General features: G+C 35.8%; 1 protein-coding gene across 1 annotated transcript in view; it reads right to left on the bottom strand.

Moving 5' to 3' along the window:
• The window catches only part of HCRTR2 (hypocretin receptor 2), a 124883-nt gene that overhangs the window by 39897 nt on the left and 61775 nt on the right, over positions 1 to 23211 (bottom strand). The window contains exon 2 of the mRNA XM_062187555.1: positions 1600 to 1778. Coding sequence (XP_062043539.1) covers positions 1600 to 1778 — 179 coding nt within the window. The remainder of the gene's footprint in view (positions 1 to 1599; positions 1779 to 23211) is intronic.

Here is a 23211-nt window from a genome sequence, read left to right as displayed (position 1 = left end):
AGTTGTAATCTCTAGACTAAATATTCATTTCTGTTCATTTTTTACATGGCAAGTAGATAGTGAAACATTTCTTTCACTAATGAGCAATGAAAGATTTTATAATGCTGCTGTTATTGTTCTTTAACACACTATGCTTTTATTATATAATCATTTTCCAGAGGGTTAGCACTGTGCCATGAGATACATAAACTTTGAAAGTCCATTGTCACAACAACCATATGAGCTGGATCTTCTTAAAATTATTACTCTCTTTAAATAAGTGAACCTCAAAGAGTTTATTTATTTAGCTTAATACTGCATAGTCAATGAATGCCATAGCAAAGGTTTCAAATCTGGTAGTTTGAGTTAGGACCTATATTAAACCTATTCACTATACTAATTTGAACACACAGTTCTTAAACTCTTCAATAGGAAATGAAACCACTTATAAACACATCATTTCAATTTCTTGAACTGAAAGAGCCTAGATTATTAATTTGTTGAAAGTATGGATCAAAGAAATAAAACATTTGTTCAGCATATTATGATAACTTGGCAGTTTTATTGTTATTTTTGTCTGCAATTTAACTTCTCCAGAAAAATCTTAAGTATTTTTCTTCTGTAAGTTTGCAAATTCCACTATAATGTATTTCTTTTTATCTCACTAGTTAAAGAACTGGAAGGCCATGACTGTGAAACTACTCTGTGAGATACTATAATGGTATATATACATATATATATATATATATATAATATGTATATATACCATTTACTATAATTATATATATATATATATAAGTATATATACCATTATAGTATCTTTTTTTTTGACAAGCAGAATGGATAGTGAGAGAGAGAGACAGAGGGAAAGGTCTTCCTTTTGCCGTTGGTTCACCCTCCAATGGCCGCCACGGCTGGCTCACCGCGCTGATCTGAAGGCAGGAGCCAGGTGCTTCTCCTGGTCTCCCATGCGGGTGCAGGGCCCAAGGACTTGGGCCATCCTCCACTGCACTCCTGGGCCACAGCAGAGAGCTGGCCTGGAAGAGGGGCAACCGGGACAGAATCCGGCACCCCGACTGGGACTAGAACCCGATGTGCCAACGCCACAGGTGGAGGATTAGCCTATTGAGCCACGGCGCCAGCTTCATTATAGTATCTTACAGACTAGTAGATATATATATATATATATATATATATATATATATGGTAGTAGTAGTAAACATATATATATGTGTATGTATAGTAGACATATATATATATATATATACACATACCATTATAGTATCTTACAGAGTAGTAGATATATATATATATCATTACACATTTGTCCAAACCTATAGTATGCACATTACCAGGTAATCCTAGTATAAACTATGGATTCTGAGTGATGATGATGTATCAATATAGCTTCATCAGTTACAACAAATGTACCACTTTGGCAGTGGAAGGGGAATGTTAGTAATGAGGAAGAGTTCACATGTGGGGGCCAGTATGGGAGCAAATTTGAAATCATTGTGCTGTGTGCTTGATTTTGCTGTGACACTAAAATGGCCCTAAAATATATTTCTTCAGAACCTTCTGTATCTGAATCCAAAAATTGTGGAAAAAAAAAAGAATTACCTGTAAATAAGGAATCACTTTGCAGAGAGACTGTCCAAAGAACCACGTCTCAGTAATATCCACGACCAGTGTGGCTGGAAGGCAGGTGATGGTCACAAGAACATCAGCCAGAGAAAGGTTGACTATGAAGTAGTTTGTCACTGTCCTCATGTGGTGGTTCTTCCACACTGCCACACAAACTCATTTGTGAAGAAAGCAGAATAATTAGATGGAGACAATAGGCACCAATGACGAAATATTTTTAAATTTGCACATTTATATCATAAGCAATAGACAATTTAAACATGTTCTGTGTAATCAATGAACCAGTCCATCTACTCCATTGTTGAAGACATGCTTGAAGTTAGTTCATTTACTTTGCAAGCCATTTCTCAATCGAACCTGAGGCTGCACTTATTTTCAATTCATTTTAAATTGAATGTCGCAGAAATTAAACAATAATCTTTGATTCAGCTTTCTATTTTCTCACTACTAAGTATGTTGTAGAACCTGAAGGGGTAGTTGCTAAATTATATTGACTAAACGCTGGGAATTTTCATTAACTTACGTGTTTTCCTTATCCATGCCCTTGAACCATATCTGCTCCCAAACTCTGTATTTGGAACTTTAATAGATAAAAATCTTTGCCTTTAAAAGAAATGAGCCAACAATTATTCAGCTCTAACCATTGTCAAATACTGAGGAATGAAATTCATATATTTATGTTATTCAATCTCAACAATAATCTGAGGGACTTATAAGTGAAATAAGGCATGGGGGATTCATGGAAGTTGTGTAAGGATACTTTGTTCAAAAAGAACAGAATTAGAGTTACAACTGGGATTTAGCTCTAAGTGAAAAGATGGTCTCTACTACACAGCTCACCTCATGGAATTCAGGGAGCAGTAACAAAACTCATATAAACTCTAGAAATGCAATTCTTTCTCCTTTCTATTACCCTGATGAGCTAGAAACATCACCTCCCAAAAAAACACACTTTTTATTGCTTCCTTGGGCCTCTCTATGCACTAGAGAATATCTACAGTTTAAAATTTGGGCTATTTCACTCAGTTCCATAAAGCAGCTGAAACAATATCCAATATACCACCCCCTGTCCTCCACCTGATTCAAGTATAAAAAGGTTATAAAATCACTGGTTCTCGAATTGAATATGTGTATGCACAGATAATCACATTTGTTGATGGATTTGCTTCACTGAAAGTAACTGTGAATTTGGGGTATCATTAATCTGTCAGTGTTTTCACTTACACACCCAGATGATGAAGTGATTAGTAACTTTAACTAGCAATGAAATAACTGAAATAACGCATTTTGTCAGATTTTAGTCACTGAATGAAGAATTCAATTATGTACCATTTATTAAGAGTTTTGTGTGTTGGAAAATGCTTTTACCACCCCCTGAAGCTTAAATTGGCTGTCAGCTACCAACAGATGTTAATTTAATAAAATACCTAGATTCCTGAGGAATTAGTTTTGAAGATGCCACATCTTTCTCTCCAGGATACTAGTACCTGAAAACTCAGGTGAGCCTTAATTAGGGTAAACTATAGCCTTTATTATTTGAAAATAATTCTGTTGAATGATTTATTTATGTTGAATGATTTATCTCCTATAAGCACTGGCAACATACACACACAAACATATACACACATTCTAGTAGTTGACAAACACATTATTACAGTTTATTATGAGAAAATTACCAAAAAATATATTTCTTATATTTGATCAACAAATAACTGCAATCATGTAAGCTTAAATCTAGAAAAGAATATAGTTAGTACTTTAATTAAATGCAATTAATGTAGTTCTAGTTTACTTCAACTCTATATGTAGGAGGTGAGAAATGGCAGTTATGAGATGATGATGGGAATGTATTGTGTCTAACCAAGATTAAAGCAAATATTTGCACAAACAGCACTTTTTTCGTGCTTACTATGTGGCATATCCTCTGTGCTAAGCACTTTAAATTATTAACTTGTTTAATCATAATAACACTATGAAGGGAGTCCTATTAGCATCTCTAACATATGTGAAGCTAGGGATGGAGAGGTTAGGTAACCCACCTAAGGACACAAGACTAACTAGCAACTACTAGAGCTTGAGTTTAAATCCTATTCACAGTTTTGACATGCCCTTGCTTGAAGTAGAAAATGAATAATAATAATAAAAGAAACTGCCAACCTCTATCTGACAGGGCTTTAACACAGAATTCTTGAGTTGGAGCTCATTTACTCTAACTTGCTATCTGATGCCTGAGTAATCACCTCTGCAACATCCCTGATCCAAGCTGCTTGAGCATTCGTAGTTGGCGGTAACAGTTTATTTTATTGAGTTGGAATGTTTCCCTTGCACATCTGTTTATTGTCTTTAGTTCTTAGAACCTAAATAATAAAATTTACTTATTCTTCTACATTGTGTTATCTGTATGTGTTTCCTAGGGCGGCTGTGGCAGAGTATCATAAACGAGGTGTTGAAAATAATAGAAATTTACTGTTTCACAGTTCTAGAAGCAGTAAGTCTGAAAGCACTGAGTCAGCAGGGCTGTGATCCTCCCAAATCCTGTAACAAATTCTTTTTCTTCTCTCTCACTTCTCAGTCTTTGGTGTTCTCAATCTCTGCCTTAGACTTAACATGGTATTTTTCTATATCCCTATGTACCATGCTATGGTAAGGATATAGTCACAGGGTTTAGAAGGTCACCCTATTATAGTCTGACCCCAACATAACAAATTACACTTCCAATGGCCCTGTTTCCAAATAAGTTTATATTCTGAAGTTGTGGGGGTTAAGATGTAATCAAATCTTCAGGTGGAGGATATGTGAGTACATTATTTCACCCATATCAGTATTAGCTGAAATATTTGAAGACAGAATTATGTCTATTCCCCTAGCTTTTGTCTCTGCATTAATGATCTCCAGAATCTTCATGTGCAACTGTAGAGGAATGCATCCAACATAACCAAGATCTTTTATTCTGAACACATTCCAGATTATTGGCAATGGCTCTACATGAGCCATTTGTAGGTGAACAGTCTACCCAAAGCACCAATGGATGATTACTTTGGTCACTATCACTCTGTTAAGACAGTTTGAAATCTTTCTCAGCTTTCTTAAATGCTAAGTCAAGATTTTTTTTTTTTTTGATCACACCTTATATCAAGTTACTAGGAACTTGTTTTCTTGAGTAGATGCTAAATTAAATCTGAATCTTGGGAGAGGGGATGTGGATAAAACATGAAAACTGAAAGAGAAATTAGGTGCTCATTAATATTCTCTTATATGTAATTTCTGTTTCCAAATATTACCCTCTGATGAACGTCAACAAGCTCCAAAATCTAATTTTTGTACTACATTTGAAATTAGTCCTATGAATGACCACTATACAGCAACATTAAAGTCCATTTGCAAATAGTCTGCATCTAAAATTCTTCTTCCATTACCTAGCAACAAGTGAAGAGTTGAGCACACAGGGAGAAAGATAACAGAGGACAAGAATTAAGACTTAGTGAAGCTCCAACTCTAATACAAACATTACTGAGCTGAAATTTCAAGATGCAAATCAACCCATTTCTTTCTTTATCTATCAATCCATTGTTTGATTTCCTCCTCTTTCTCTGTGTTGATTATATATATCCCTGAAAGGTAAGAATATTGTTACAATGCCCATGACCCATACCATAAACTCTGGGTTTGATACCAGGCTCTGTATCCTAACTGCACATTTCTGCTTATGCAGATCCAGAAATATAGTGCTCATGGGTCAAGAGATTGGGTTCCTATGACCCACTTGGGAGACCTGAATTGAGTCCTAGGCTCTCAGCTTTCTCCTTTTCCAGCACTGGCTATCATGGGCATTTGAGGAGTAAACAAGTGGATGGAAGGTCTCCTTCTCTCTCTCTCAAATAAACAAATAAGAAAAGTATAAAATATCTTTGCCATTATAACCTGCACCATAATAATCTTTTCTTTTAATATTGATATCATTGTATATAAACAAAATCAAATTCACAAACCAATACTTGCACTAAAAAATATTTGACCATAAGTTATATCCTGCTAATCTACTGATATTAAGACTTGACTAAGAACATGCAAGATGTCCCATGTTTATAGCAGCCGAATTCACAATAACAAAGATATGGAATCAATCTTGTCCATTAACTGATGATAGGATGAAAAAAATGTAGTATATACACACAATGGTGTACTACTCAGCCATAAAAAGAATGAAATTCTGCTATTTCCAACAAAATGGATGGAACTGCCGACCATTATGTTAATGAAAATCAGCCTATACAGAAAGACAAATATCACACATTTTCTGTTGTTTGTGGAAGTTAATATATAGAGATTATACAAACAGTGTAGATGTCATATCATTTTGGCATATGGTCATAATATTGCATCACTGAATCATACATGACAATATGCCTTTCTTTCCCAATGCTGCGATCTTTCTCAGGAATTCCTCATTTTATAATACTAATATTTCTGTTTTTCAAGGAAAAATTATACGTTTATGTATTTAATTTCTACACTTGAAGTAAATGTGACAAAATGTTAGAAATTGCTTAATTATATAATAAATAAGAAACTCAGAGTAAAAAACAAAAAGAACATGTGAAATGAACAGCTGATTCTGTATATTATTGAACATATACTTGTCTTTGAAATGTCAACTACTAATTCACATTAAAGCTTATGATATTGAGATGTGATTATTCATGCTATATAAGTAATGATGATTGATCCTGAAAAGATCTGTACTAACTATATCTATTTAATTTCAAGTATTTGTGGATGTATTTAATTTTTTACATTAAAACTGATTGTAGACATTATGCTAATTGAAATAACATGGACATGGAAGGACAATGATCACATGATTCTACTTATATGAGGTACCCTTAGCAAACAAAATCAGGAGACAACAGTAGAATGGTTATTACCAAGGAATAGGAAAACAGAGGAATGTTCTGGAGGTGGATGTTAGTAATGATTGCATAGCAATGTTGATGTGCTTACTGTCACTGCACTGTACATCTAAAAATGGTTAAGATTATAAGTTTTATGATGAATTCATTATATCATAATTTTAAATTTTTCTTGCCATTATAATTGAGTCTATGAAATGGAAAAGAAAATTTTTCAATCAATAATCATGTTCTTCAAAAATCTTACATGCAGTATGGAAAGGTCCACATATATCGCTTCTCGGCCTTTTGGCTAAGATCAAGTGTGGAAAGGTCCACATATAATCTAAATGATTTGTTTGAAAAATATGTTTATATGAACCAGTGAATATATAAAATAGTGAAATAAAAAGTTTTCAAAATATACTTTATTCTTTATAGACATAACAGCCATGAGATTTTTATTATTTGTTAACAAAATTACTGTTTATTAAATTGTTAGGTTGTAGATTAAGAAATATTGTAGTAAAACATTTTTTCATCCTTTTGAGTTTTTCACATATGTGTGTATACAGATAAGTAAGATAGCAATTTCTTGACTCTCATTTGCTATATTACACACATATAAAATAAACATTTCAGAAAACCTATCTATAAAACACTGTAATTCCAATCTTTGCCACAAAGTGTCAGTGAAAGACTTTGAAAATGCTCATCTTGGGGCTTCAGGGACAAACATTATGGTCATTGTCTTTAAAATACAGAGGTGAATTTTTTTTTCAAATTATAAATTTAGATCAAAAAGTGCTCAACAAATGATAAAGTAACCAACAGCTCCTAAATTAGATACAAATAAATGGCTGAGTGAAAGTGAAATAAAACATTTTTTTTTAAATTTTTAAGCTTTTATTTAGTAAATATAATTTCCAAAGTACAGTTTATGGATTACAATGGCTTATTCCCTCCCACAACTTCTCTCCCACCAGCACCCCTCCCATCTCCCGCTCCCTCTCCCATTCCATTCACATCAAGATTCATTTTCAATTATCTTTATACACAGAAGATCGATTTAGTATATATTAAGTAAAGATTTCATCAGTTTGCTCCCACACAGAACATAAAGTGTAAAATACTGTTTCAGTACTAGTTACAGCATTAATTCACATTGGACAACACATTAAGGACAGATCCCACATGAGGAGTAAGTACACAGTGACTCCTGTTGTTGACTTAACAATTTGACACTCTTGTTTATGGCGTCAGTAATCTCCCTAGGCTCTAGTCATGAGTTGCCAAGGCTATGGAAGCCTTTTGAGTTCGCCAACTTTGATCTTATTTAGACAGGGTCATAGTCAAAGTGGAAGTTCTCAACTCCCTTCAGAGAAAGGTACCTCCTTCTTTGATGGCCCCATTCTTTCCACTGGGATCTCACTCGTGGAGATCTTTCATTTAGGTCCTCTTTTTTTTTTTTTTTTCCAGAGTGTCTTGGCTTTCCATGCCTAAAATACTCTCGTGGGCTCTTGGGCCAGATCCGAATGCCTAAAGGGCTGATTACGAGGCCAGAGTGCTATTTAGGACATCTGCCATTCTATGAGTCTTCTTTGTCTCCCGCTTCCCATGTTGGGTCGTTCTCTCTCTTTTTTATTCTATCAGTTAGTATTAGTGACACTAGTCTTGTTTGTGTGACACCTTTGACTCTTAGACCTGTCTTTGTGATCATTTGTGAACTGAAATTGATCACTTGGACTAGTGAGATGGCACTGGGTACAAAAAAATTTTTTAAAAAATTTATTTATTTATTTGACAGGTAGAGTTACAGGCAGAGAGAGAGAGAGACAGAGAGACAGAGAGAGACAGAGACAGAGAGAAAGGTCTTCCTTCCATTGGTTCACTCCCCAAATGGCTGCTACAGCTGGTGCTGCTCCGATCTGAAGCCAGGAGCCAGGTGGTCTCCCATGCGGGTGCAGGGGACCAAGCACTTGGGCCATCCTCCAATGCCCTCCCAGGCCAAAGCAGAGAGCTGGACTGGAAGAGGAGCAACCGGGACTAGAACCTGGCGCCCATATGAGATGCTGGCGCCGCAGGCAGAGAATTAACCAAGTGAGCCAGGGTGCTGGCCCAAAACAATTTTTCTAATGAAAAATAGAAAAGAAAAAAAAAAGACAGCTGAAAGTATATAGAAAAGAGTTAGTGCTTAACTCCTGTAAAGAATCTGTCTTGAAAAGGTAATGTGGTGAAGTCTCTAGAATAATTTCAAGAGCATAGATTTTAGTATCAGGAAAGTGGCCCACCTTATAGTTCTAACAGGGTGAAAAACAACCTCCATACACTTCAAATATATGTTTCTTGTTTTCACTCCACTTGATTGGCCTTCCCTCTGCCAATCAGTTTTATCCTGTTTTCCTGAGCAAGTCAACCTTCTCATTATCCCACCTTCTACCTCCACATTTTGGCATAGTTTTTGTAAACCTCTCTATATAAAGATAATTAAAAATGAATCTTAATTAAGAATGGGATAGAAGAGGGAGTAGCAGATGGGATGGTTTACAGGTGAGAGGGTGGTCATGGGGGGAAGAACTGCTATAATCCAAAAGTTGTACTTTCAAAATTTATATTTATTAAATAAAATTTTTCTATTAAAAAATCACCTCTCTGTCTCAGAACGAATAGTGGTTCAAGGTCTATCAAGTGAGGAAGCAACAGCCTCTGCTTTCAGCTGCAAATCCAGGGGTGAACTATAATAGAGATGAACTGCAAGAAGATCTCCCAATGAAGTATAAACTCAAATTCTTCATTAAGGCACTACATAGAGATTTTCTGTTTTAATATGAACTACCTGAAAAACCTGCATCAAATTCTCTGAAAGAAGATAACATTAGATTCAGCATCACACAATTCCTATAATTTTCCAAACTAAATGCTACTCACGGGGCCATAGTACACAAGGTTAAGCCACTACTTGAGATGCCAGTGCCCTATATCAAAGTTCAGGGGCTGGACTGCTTTGGTTTCAATTCAACTTCAAGCTAACGTGCCTGGGAAAGCAGCAGATGTTGGCTCAAAAATTTGTGTCCTGCCACCCATGTGGAAGACAAGGATTGAATTCCTGGATTTGGCTTTGGCTTCAGCCTGGTCCAGACCTGGCTGTTAGAGCCATTTGGGGAGTGAGACTGCAGGTGGAAGATATTTCTCATTCTTTTTCTACCTGTATACCCCTCTCTCTTTATGTCATTCAAAAAAATCTAAAGCATACAAGGAGGTAGTAGCACATGATAAAAAATCTATAGGAAATGAAGAAAAGATATATCCTGTAGAAATTTGGAAATGATTATATTAATTAAAATCAAGAAAATAAATGGAACTATGGGAATTAAACATACACTAATTAGATATACCACAAAGTGATTTAACAGAAGATAAGATAGAATCATCTGGGGCCAGTGCTGTGATGTAGTGGGTAAAGCCACTGCCTTCAGTGCCAGCATCCCATATGTGAGCCGGTTTGAGTCCTGGCTGCTTCACTTCTGATCCAGCTCTCTGCTATGTCCTGAGAAAGCAGTATAAGATGGCCCAAGTCCTTGGGTCCCTGCACCCATTTGGGAGACCCAGAAGAAGCTCCTGGCTCCTGGCTTCAGATCAGTGTAGCTCCAGCAGTTGCAGCCAATTGGGGAGTGAACCAGTGGATGGAAGACCTCTCTCGCTCGCTCTCCCTCTCTCTCTCTCTGCCTCTCCACCTCTCTCAGTGTAACTCTGACTTTCAAATAAATAAATAATTCTTTAACAATAAAACCATCTATTGGAGTATCTAAACTAGTAGAAAATGTCTAACCTGGCCGGCGCCGTGGCTCAACAGGCTAATCCTCCACCTTGCGGCGCCGGCACACCGGGTTCTAGTCCCGGTCGGGGCACCGATCCTGTCCCGGTTGCCCCTCTTCCAGGCCAGCTCTCTGCTGTGGCCAGGGAGTGCAGTGGAGGATGGCCCAAGTCCTTGGGCTCTGCACCCCATGGGAGACCAGGATAAGCACCTGGCTCCTGCCATCGGAACAGCGCGGTGCGCCGGCCGCAGCGCGCTACCGCGGCGGCCATTGGAGGGTGAACCAACGGCAAAAGGAAGACCTTTCTCTCTGTCTCTCTCTCTCACTGTCCACTCTGCCTGTCAAAAATAAAAATAAATAAATAAATAAATAAAAATAAAAAACAAAGAAAAAAAAAAGAAAAAAAAAAGAAAATGTCTAACCTAACAAAGAGCTATATGCCAACAAACTGGGAAACCTAGCAGGAATGGATAGATTCCTGGATACACAACCTACCTAAACTGAGCCATGAAGACATAGAAAACCTAAACAGATGCATAACCAAGGCAGATATTGAATCAGTAACAAAGACCCTCCCAACAAAGAAAAGTCCAGGACTGGGTGGCTTCACTGATGAATTCTACTAGACATTTAAAGAAGAAATAATTCAAATTCTTCTCAAGCTATTCAAAAAAATTGAAAGGGAAAGGAATCCTCCCAGATTCTTTCTATGAAGCCCAGCGTCACCTTACTTCCTAAACAGGAAAAAGATACAACAGAAAAAGAGAACTACAGACCAATTTCTCTGATGAACATAGACACAAAAATACTGAACAAAATTCTGACCAATTGAATCCAACAACACATCAGAAAGATCAATCACCCAGAAGAAGTGGGATTTATCCCTGGTATGTAAGGATGGTTCAACATCCGAAAATCAATGTGATACATCACATTAACAAATAAGAACAAAAAAAAATGATTATCTCAATAGATACAGAAAAAGCATTCGATAAAAATGCAACACCCTTTCATGATGAAAATTCTAAGCAAATCGTCTGTAGAAGAAACATTCCTAAACACAATTAAGGCAACTTAAGACAAACCCACAACTAGCATCCTATTGAATAGATAAAAGCTGGAACCATTCCCATTGAGATCTGGAATAAGACAAGGATGCCTACTCCCACCATGGCTATTCATTGTGTCCTGTAAGTTTTAGCCAGAACCATTAAACAAGAAAAAGAAATCAAAGGGATACAAATTGGAAAGGAGGAAGTCAAACTATCCTTATTTGAAGATGACATGATTCTATGTACAGGGTACAGGGTATCCAAAAGTCTCCACCAAGAGACTGTTGGGATTCATAGCAGAGTTTGGTAAAGTAGCACGATATAAAATCAATACACAAAAATCAAGTCTTTGTATACACAGACAATGTCATGTCTGAGAAAGAACTCCTAAGATCCATCCCATTCACAACAGCCATTCAAATAACTTGGAATAAATTTAATTAAAGATGTCAAATATCTCTATGATGAGAGCTACAAAACATTAAAGAAAGAAATAGAAGAAGATATTTAAAAAATGGAAAAATCTTCCATGCTTATGGATTGAAGGAATCAGTGTCATTAACTGTTCGTACTACTGAAAGAAATTTGCAGATTCACTGTGATACCAATCAAAATACCAGAAAAATTCTTCTCTGATACAGAAAAAAAAAATGATACTGAAATTCACACAGGAGACCCCGAATAGCTAAAGCAATCTTATATAACAAAAACAAAACCAGAGGCATCACAATGCCAGATTTTAAGACATACTTCAGAGCAGTCATAATAAAAATATCTTCTATTGGTACAAAAACAGATGGATAGATCAATGTAACAAAATAGAATCACCAGAAATCAACCCAAGCTTATACAACCAAGTCATCTTTGACAAAGGAGCCAAAATTAATCCCTGGAGCAATGATAGTTTCTTTAACAAATGGAGCTGGGAAAACTGGAACTTCAGTGCAGAAGAATGAAGCAAGACCCCTACCTTACACCTTACTAAAAATCCACTCAAAATGGATTAAAGACCTAAATCTGTGATCTGATACTATCAAATTATTAGAGAATATTGGGAAAACTCTGCAAGACATTGGCATATACAAAGAGTTCTTGGAAAAGACCCCAGAGGCACAGGCAATCAAAGCCAAAATCAACAAATGGGATTACATAAAACTGAAAAGTTTCTATATTGCAAAAGAAACACTCTGGAAAGTGAAGAAGCAACCAACAGAATGGGAGAAAATATTTGAAAACTATACAACTGATAAAGGATCAATAACCAGTATATATATAAGGGGATCAGGAAACTCAACAACAACAAAACAAAAGACCCAGTTAAGAAATAGGCAAAGGAGTTAAACAGACATTTTTCAAAAGAGGAAACCCAAATGGCCAACAGATACATGAAAAATGTTCAGGCTCTCTAGCAGTCAGAAAAATGCAAATCAAAACCACAATGAGGTTTCAACTCACACCTGTTAGAATGGCTTTCATACAGAAATCAACAAACAACAAATGCTGGTGAGGATGTGGGGGAAAAGGTACCCTAATCCTCTATTGATGGGAATGTAAACTGTTAAAGCCACTATGAAAGATAGTATGGAGGTACCTCAAGAATCTGAATATAGACCTACCATATGACCCAGCCATCCCATTCTTGGAAATTTTCCCAAAGGAAATGAAATCAGCATATTAAAGAGCTATCTGTATAACCATGTTTATTGCAGTCAAATTCACAATAACTAAGACATGTAGTCAACCAAAACACCAGTCAACTGAAGATTGGATAAAAAAGATTATGGCATATGTACACCATGGAATACTACACACTAGTAAAAAATGAAATCTGGATATTTGCAATATAATGGATGAAACTGAAAAACATCGTACTTAATAACCAGTCCCAAAGGGACAAATACCATATGTTCTCCCTGACCTGCAATAATTGAGCACTTAAAAGGCAATCTGTAGAAGTGAAACTGACACTTTGAGATGCAGTCACTTTGAACAGCTATTGTCTCGACTGTTGAGGAACAGTTTGCCTTTTTTCTTTTTTTCTTTTCCTTTTGTTCTTTTTTCTCTTTTATCTTCTTTCTCATAATCTGTTGAACTTTTACCCAAAATAGAGACAACCATATGTGTATAAAGTTAGCTGAAAATAGATCTTAGAAAAAAACAAGAATGCAAATAAGAAAGAGGAAGGGAAGTGGGAGCATGGGTGGGAGGGTGGGCATGTGGGAAGAATCACCATATTCTTAAGATGTAACTGTGAAACATGTGAAGTTTGCAACTTCAAAACTTTATAGTCCTTCACACATTCATCTGGACTTAATTCTAAGGGTCCAGTTTAAAAACTTACCATGGTACTCCAAACCCCTTAAACTGGGTGGTAAAAATAGCATTTTGATTTTTAGAGTGAGAATAGGGATAGGATTGAGTGATAAAGTGATCATATAGATAGACTTAAGTAAAGTGATCATACAAATAGGATTAAATCTTTGATAAGAATAAGAGATAGAATTAAAAAGAGTGAATGCTTCAACAGGGAAATGGTCCATAGAGCAGACTCATACAATGACTATCATTTTAAATAGCAATCTGTCCTCAGAATCATCCCTTAAGGCAATCTGGTCTGGCTGAAAAGCAAATCAGAGCACTTCAGGCATGGAAGGCCAAAACACTATGGCAAAAAGTGTCCCACATGAAGGACTTCTGTAGGTAAGACCCCAACAAATGGGATTACATCAAATTGAAAATTTTCTGTACTACAAAAGAAGCACTCTGGAAAGTGAAGAAGCAACCACCAGAATGGGAGAAAATATTTGAAAACTATACAACTGTTAAAAAAACTATACAACAGAAAGAAGTGGTCATCAAAGAAGGGTGTTCTTTACTCTAAAGGGAGCAAAAAACTTCCACTTTGCTCATGACCCTTGTGTAAATATGGAAGGAGTCAGTGGATTCAAAAGGCTTCCACAGTGTAGACAGTTGATGTCAAAAGCTTCAGGTGATCACTGACATTATACATAAGAATGTTAATTGTTAAATCAGCAACAGGAGTCTCTGTGCACTAACTTCCCATGCAGGACCTCTCTCCTCAAAGAGTTGGAGTATGAGAGTTAACAGTAAATCTTGACCGCATATGTTTACCTTTTTTTAATGTATTAAGTGGAGGATACTTTCTATGTCTCATAAGCTATAGTAATGTCTAAGTGCTTGCAAAATAGGCACTATTCATGAATTCTTCTCCAAAGTAACTCTCTCTCAAAAAAAAAAAAAAAAAAAACTCTCTTTCTCTCACTCTAACTCTCTCTATATAGATAGATAGATAGATAGATAGAGGTAAATCAAAGCTCAGAAAGGTTGTTTACTTTTATTCAATTAAAGAATACTTTCTGGCCTGCACCGCAGCTCACTAGGCTAATCCTCTGCCTTGCGGCGCCGGCACACCGGGTTCTAGTCCCGGTCGGGGCACCGATCCTGTCCCGGTTGCGCCTCTTCCAGGCCAGCTCTCTGCTGTGGCCAGGGAGTGCAGTGGAGGATGGCCCAAGTGCTTGGGCCCTGCACCCCATGGGAGACCAGGAGAAGCACCTGGCTCCTGCCATCGGAACAGCGCGGTGCGCCGGCCGCAGCGCGCTACCGTGGCGGCCATTGGAGGGTGAACCAACGGCAAAAGGAAGACCTTTCTCTCTGTCTCTCTCTCACTGTCCACTCTGCCTGTCAAAAATAATAAAAAAAAAGAATACTTTCTTTCCTTATTTTAAAAACAATCGTGTTGGTGTTCTATTGCAATAATAGGGTAATAATAGTTAACAGTAGTAAACTGTACCTTTCTAAATAGGTAGAAGACTTCTGAGTGCTCACATTACAAAGAAACTTGAATATATGAAACAATGGATGCTAATTATCCTAATATGATCATTAAAATGTATGATGTAGGAGCTGGCGCCATGGCTCACTTGGTTAATCCTCCTCCTGCGGCGCTGGCAACCCATATAGGTACCAGGTTCTAGTCCTGGTTGCTCCTCTTCCAGTCCAGCTCTCTGCTGTGGCCTGGGAAGGCAGTGGAGGATGGCCCAAGTGCTTGGGCCCCTGCACCCACGTGGGAGACTGGGAAGAAGCACCTGGCTCCTGGCTTTGGATTGGTGTAGCTTCAGCCATAGCAGCCATTTGGGGGGTGAACCAATGGAAGGAAGACTTTTCTCTCTGTCTCTCTCTGTCACTGTCTAACTCTATCTGTCAAATAACAAAAAATAAAATGTATGATCTATTGAAATATTACATTGTACCCCATAAATATGTACACTTACTGTTTTTCAATAAATACAAAAAATAAAAATAAAATAAAAAAGATCACAGAAATTTAAGAAAAGTATCCAAGCTAAAGAAGACAGAAAAAATTTAAAATGCAGACAGATATATTCAAAACACATAAATATATAAATATAGCTGTATGTATATAGTACACATGTAATGTAATTTTCAATATATGAAAAAAAGTAAAACGAAGTAGAAACAATATTTAAAAGGATATTAGCCAGGAAATTATATTAATTAATAATTTCTCAAAACTAACTAAAAGTTTCCACAGATTTAAGAAGTGCTATAAATCTCTACTAGGATAAATGCAGTAGAAATCACCCTAAGTAATGTTATTATAAAATTGTTGAAAACCTGTAACAAAGAGGTGATTCTAAATAAGGAAGAAAAATGACATTGCCATGGAGCCCGTGCTGTGGCATAGTGGGATAAGCCACCGCCGAAAGGGCCAACATTCCATATGGGTGCCGGTTCAAGTCCCGTCTGCTTCACTTCTGATCCAGCTCTCTGCTATGGCCTGGGAAAGCAATAAAAGATGGCCAAGTGCTTGGGCCCCTGCACCCTCATGGGAGACCCAGAAGAAGCTCCTGGCTCCTGGCTTTGGATTGGAGTAGCTCTGTCAGTTGCAGCAATTTGGAGAGTGAACCAGTGGATGGAAGAACTTTCTATCTCTCCCTATGTCTGTTATTCTATCTCTCAAATAATTATATAAAATCTTTTATAAAAAGAAGAGAGAAAGATATCAGGGGTACAAAATAAAACATTAGGATCTAAATAAAATATTTGATGAATTAAGCATCCTTAAAATTAGAGTACACCAAAAGAATGTGAAAATACATTCCAGAGATTAAAAGTAGTTATTTAGTGCATTTTTATTTGAAAAGCATCCGTTTGCATTATTACACCTTACAGTCAATGGACATTGATTTTGCTACTGCTCTTGTGGCTTTTAAGATACATTTTTATTGCAGCATCATACATGTGCAGAAATATACAAATCATAAGCTTGTCACTGAAAAAATTACCATAGGGCAAACATATATTTATAATTACTGTTCAACCCCCCCAAAAAAGAACAGAACAGGAATTCCAGAAGCTCTGTTCCTATTTGTTCTCTACAAGCATTCCCCTGTCCCCAAAAGGAAACCTATATACTGATTTGTAATATCATAGACTGTTATTTGTTTTTAAGTGGAATCAAAATGTATGCATCCTTTGTGTGTTTGACTCCTCTTAATCATAATTTTTTATGCTTCTAAAATCATCCTGGTCATACACGTAGGTATAGTTGCACAGTTCTATTGCTGCGTAATATTTCAGTGCATGTTATTATGATTTCTAAACTATTCTACCATTTAGGAGCGTTTTGGTTCATTCTAATCTGGGCTATTGTAAACAGTGTTGCTACTTACATTTATTTATATATATATATATATATACTATATATATATATATACTATATATATATCCTTTGACACACAAATGTGTGAATTTCTTTTAGCTACATATATAAGTGATATTATTATAACAAAGTATGTATATGACCATTATTATTACATAACTTCCTCAAGTTTTCCAAAGTACTTGTGCAGAAACAGTTTTTATTCTCACCAATAGGTGTGAATCTCTCCATTGCTCTCCATTTTGGCCAATTCTCAGTACTGTCGGGTTATTTTTGTTCATAATAGATATTCAGATGGGTCAAGTTTAACACCTGCTATGTTTATTAGCTATTTGGAAGTGGCGTATAGCATTATTCTCTGGGACTTTCATTATTTTATAGGAATCTTATTAAAAACACATCTGGAGAGGCTGGCTTTGTGGCGTAGCAGATAAAGTCACCACTTGAGATGCTGTCATCTGTTATGGGCACAAATTTAACACTTGGCTGCTGGGAAAAGCAGCGGAGGATGGTTTAAGTGCTTGGGATCCTGCCAGCCACATGGGAGACCCAGATGAAGTTCCTGGCTTCAATCTGGCTAAACAAAGCTCAGCTGATGTGGCCACTTGGGAAGTGAATCAGCAGATGGACAAGCTCTTTCTGTCTCTGTAACTCTAACTTTTAAATAAATACATAAATCTTTAAAAAAATCTGGAGCAATTGGATGGCAACATTAGAACTTATTTATTCCAGGGGCTGGCGCTGTGGCGCAGTGGGTTAAAGCCCTGGCCTGCTACACTTGTATTCCATATGGGCACTTGCACAAGTGCTAGCTGCTCCACTTCCGATCTAGCTTTCTGCTATGACCTGGGAAAGTAGTGGAAGACAGGTCCAGTCTTTGGGACTGTACCTGCATGGGAGACCTGGAAGAAGCTCCTGGCTCTTGGCTTCAGATCAGCTCAGCTCTGGCCTTTGCGGTCATTAGGGGAGTGAATCAGTGGATGGAAGACTTCCCTATCTCTCTATTTCTCTCTCTCTGGCTCTGGCTCTGGCTCTACATCTCTCTATAACTCTTTCAAATAAATAAAAATAAATCTTAAAAAAAGAATTTATTCATGAATTAATATGATGATTTATTGATTTACATCTGAACTTGTTTTAAAACTATTGCTCAGATTGTAATTTATCCTCTTCTTCCTGTAGTATTTCATAAACTTTTATGTTTTTACCATTTAATATAGTCTCTATTTCCTTGAAGTGTATGTCTTACTTTACAAAAGTGATCTTTTACTTTTTCATTTTCTGAAGTCAGGGGCTCTATTCTGAACTTGGTAGATGACATGCATGAAATTTGTGTGACTCAGGTTTTATTTTCGACATTCGAGAATTTACCATGAATATTTCATCCTAAAGAGGAGAAAAGAATTTAACTTAGAGAAAGTATAGTTTATTCTTGGACTTTGGCATCTTACATCATTTTGCTCTCATAAATCCCTATATTGTGAATGCCTGAAAATGTCTTATATGAAGGCTGAAAACAAAGGAGTGACCTTTTAGATAACAGGATAGAGGACATTAAATGTGTTTGCACTTAATCTAGAGACTGAATGAAATCCTTTCTGTCATGGTTTAAGTACATTATAATTATGAAGAATACAATCACTGCTTCTGACCAAACTGATTTAAATTTAATGAATGCAAGTGTATTTACTACTCATTAAAATTCATTTCATTTTACTAAATAAGTTTATATCATCCTTGTCTTGTTATAATAAATATAAGAAACTAGCCTTTAAATTATTAATCTACCTATATTAAAATTATATCCCTCAAATATCGATGTTATAGGGTTCCTGATTTGTTGTTAAAAATACCTAATTCAGATTTTACCTTCAATATTCTGTTAACATTGGGCAAGTTGTTTAGCCCCTCTGTGCTTCAGTTTTGACATGTACAGGTTCAAGATACTCGTATCTATCTCATGGGATTGCTTTAATGGACATCAAAGTACTTGCCACAAATTTTGGAATGTGAATGAATGATATTCATTAAAGATTATATATATTTTTCAACAATAAAATTTAGTAAAATTACTCAGAAGTGATCCCCATCACCCATTAACCCAAGTCTCTTAATATTTTAAAAATTGTACTGCAGAAACTAATCTTTATTGAATACTAAAACTTGAGCTAAATTAGAGAGTAGCAAACATCTTCTAGTATCAGGGTTAACATTGACTAAGATAGATGACATCTTTTCAGATAGCATGTAAGAGAAAGGTTTATTATTATTATTATTATTATTATTTGAACTCTATGCAAGTAAGGGCAAAAAATAGAATGTCCACCTGCCTCTATTAGACAAGAGCGATGACATAAACAGTTGCAGCTGTTTCAAAATTCACATCTCATAGATTCAGTGAGAACTCCCAAGGAATTTGGACTGTGTTGTGCATTTTAACAAGTGAATATATAAAGATTATATTAATTAATTGCCCATTTGACTAAGTAATATTCACATCCCAGTGAATGAGTATGAAAGTGAATTACATGCAAATTAATGTAAATAGTAGCACATTGACAAAGAGGGAATGCTCTTTGAAGCAACTATTAGTATTGTTAAGTTTTTAATTATATGTTGAATCCAAATGTTTCTGTCAGAATAGATCTTTGAAATAAAAAAGGGAAATCATTCTGTACACAAAAAATGCATTTGGGAAAAATGGGTTAGAACACATCTGTTCTGTGGAAGATGATGGACAATTAACAAAAATGGGGAAGTTATTCATAGTAGGAGGAGCAGAGTGGAATCAAGATTCTAAACATGCTAAATTTGATGTGTTTAAGGGCATCCATTAGGAAATGTATTAAGGTGTTGTTAACTTTAAAGCAACAACAACCAAATGTGTGATTAAATATAGTGACTCAACTTGGTTACAACAATTTTTATTAAATGGAAGTCTCTGCGTTTTCCTATCCTAACTTGTCATTTCAGTACCTCACAGCTTTGCAAGATTTGGCAGTATTTTTCCTTTAACAAGTAACTTGATTTTTTTTCTCTCATTAATTTTTTTGGGTCAAGTAATACTTTACAAGAACTGAATCTGCAAATTTGAAAAACACACGAAGTAGACATTTAAAAGTCCTTGCTTTGTTTCTTAAAAATAAAATATATGTAAGTATCCACCACAGTTTCAATTAGAAATCAAAAACATTATCAATTTTAGTTGTCAGTTAACTAAAGTGACTTACTATAATTCTGTTCTTCATTGAAACAAAGAGAAAATGAAAAGCAATAATTTTAATTCAAAAGTTATCCAAGCATACATTTACCTTTCATTAAAAAGTACACAAAAAACTTCCCCATGGAAAAAAAATAAGAATAAAATTATGTTTTTGAAAATTGTTAAAATATGTTCCTGAGGAAACAAATTTTAGTCATTTTCAAATTACATGTATAAGACCTATGATTACTTCAGACTGACAAAGGTTTGGATATAAAATTAAACAGTTTATGTGATACCAAAAAACTGTCATTATTTCAGTGTTTTAAAACTCAACCTAAATTATTTCTGTAGCTATGTAAACTACTTGACTTTGAAATGTATATTCAAAAATATACATCCTTTTTTAATAAATTATTACAGTGTATTGCCAGTCATTAAATAGTGAACATTATTAATCATGCTCTTTGCAAAGATTGAAGAAGAGTAAATAAATAATGCAATATTTGAAAGTGTTCATTTCAAATATGTGTTTTGAAGGAAAGGACAAAACCCTTGTGTCCATGTTGAGGAATTCAGTTCAGTCTTAAGTGTTTGCTCCTTCACCTAAGTTGACAGATCTTCCCCTGACTGAGGGCATCAGAGGAAGAGGAAGTGTCATTTGCATGGCTAAGGTGCTCTAACAACCCGTAGCATGCATTAATATGCCCTGTGTCAGGAGCAGGAGTGGCACTTTCCTAAATTACTCAATCATATCTGACACAGACAAGACATTCTCATTCCCTTAGAGTCCAATTCCCAACAAGTAAACTTTCCTTTTCTCTTGCTAACTGATCTGAATGTTGTAAACTTTATCTTTGTGCAACACTTGAGGACTTGTAGATCGGTTATTGATGTTTCAGAACTTCTCTAAGCCAAAATATTGCCACTTTGGTTTATCCTTCTATGAGTTGGGCTCCTATGTGTGGTCTGGTATGATCAGAAAGGCACCAGTTGCCATATAATGACCTCACTAAGTCCTCAGGACATGGTGGCCTGAGAGCGGATGCATTGCTAGGGCGTTGGCAGCAGGGAGACGTGCTACAGAAGACTATTCTTACTTTCTAAGAATGCTCCTAGCATTGGAAGAAAGTGCTTTGGTGGATTTAGAAATTATTGAAACTCATAGAAAGTCATGCTGGTTGGGGCAAAGGTCTTCAGTGTATATCATCTTTATCATCCCTTCCTCTGTCCGGTCCTCATTCTTGGATAGGCACAGGTGGCTTTTTCCCTGGCAGGGGCTATTTCTTTCATATCTTCCATTGCTGGTAGAAAAGGAGACTTTGGTATCTTAGATAAATGCTCTTCAAGAAGTCTTCTCACTAGAATTGAGGGCTTCTCAGAAAGGTGGGTTTCTTTTCTCAGGCAAAGCACTCTCTGTCATATGGAGCTATTGAACACTATGGAGATAGAAAGTGGTCCAAGCTTCTAACCACTGAAGGAGTAGAGCTTTGCTGTTTTGTATTTTCTGCTTCTACTAGGTTGCAGGCAGGTAGGATATTTTCTTGGTGTTTGCCTAAATCATATCTCCAAATGACATTAACATGACAAGAGCCTAGGAACATAGGAGTTATGGGAAATATCAATAATGTGGGCTAATTATGGAAGATGAAATGGTCATTTACTTTTTATTTCTTTGCAGCCCCCAATAAAGGATTCCATTTAGAGGTCAAGTGAATGGGCCTTGGTCTTGTTGGCTAGAAATGAATTACAAAGAAAATCCTTGAGGACTTTCCTTGGATAATGACATTCAGATGACAAGCCACATTTGAGTCCTTACCTGAATTGTTACTCATCGATTAATTTCCCTAACACATACTTACTGAAGATAATATTTTAAGCTTGCAAAAGTAAATTACACATGTTTTGTCATATGATCATTTATTTTGCACAAAATACAAAACTGTGTACTGTGGTTTGAATACTTTTAATCTGTTTCTTATATTCATGCTTTGAATCATATTAACTGGGAATTTACATAATAACTATGGTAGGTGACAGTGAAAATGTTCTGATGGATTCCTTCAACACATTACAGAATAATTCAGTTCAGAAGACATAATGTAATTTTTCTGCTCATGTTTATTTTAACTCATAGTTTAACGTTTTAATACGTTCTTTTTTAAAAAAGAGTTATTTATTTGAGAGGCAGAGTTACAGATACATTTATTTTGTCTTGGACAGCTTAGTTAATTACATATCTTGGCTATTGTGAACAATGCTGCAAGAAACACTGTGACACAGGAATCTTAGATACAGTGAGTTCATGTCTTTTGGGTGTATAACCTGTATTTGGATTGCTTGATCATATGGCAAGTCTATTTCCATTTAATAAGAAATCTCCACACTGTTTTCCACAGTGGCTCTACCAACTTAGATTCAATAGCATATAGGAGTTTCCAGTTGTTCCCATCCATGCCAGAATTTTGTACTCTTTTTTTTTTTTTAATCATTGTCATACTGACCTGGATGAGGTGATATCTAATTATGGTTTTGAAAGCATTTCCCTGACAGCTAGTGCTTTAAGCATTTTTTCATTTATTTGTTGGCCATTTGTATATCTTGTTTTGAGAACTGTCTATTCAGGTCCTTTGCCAACTTCTTAAACTGGATTTTTTTGGTAGTTATTGTTTTTTTTGTTGTTGTTGTTCTTGAGTTGTTTTTTTTTTTTTTTTTGTGTAGCTGGTATCTTCTAGGTATTTATTCTTTATCAGATAAATCATTTGCAAATATTTTATGCCATTTTGTTGGATGCCTCCTTACTGTATTATTTGTTTTGTTTGCTATACAAAAGTTTCTGAGTTTGATAAACCCATTTATCTCATTTTGCTTTTGTTTCCTTTGTTAATGGGGTCTTATCTAATAAATCATAATTCATGCCAATGTC

Source organism: Lepus europaeus, chromosome 3 (assembly GCF_033115175.1).
Source record: "Lepus europaeus isolate LE1 chromosome 3, mLepTim1.pri, whole genome shotgun sequence".
Classification (NCBI taxonomy): domain Eukaryota; kingdom Metazoa; phylum Chordata; class Mammalia; order Lagomorpha; family Leporidae; genus Lepus; species Lepus europaeus.
Note: the sequence above shows the minus strand (reverse complement) of the source record. Positions and strands in the feature narration are given on the sequence as shown.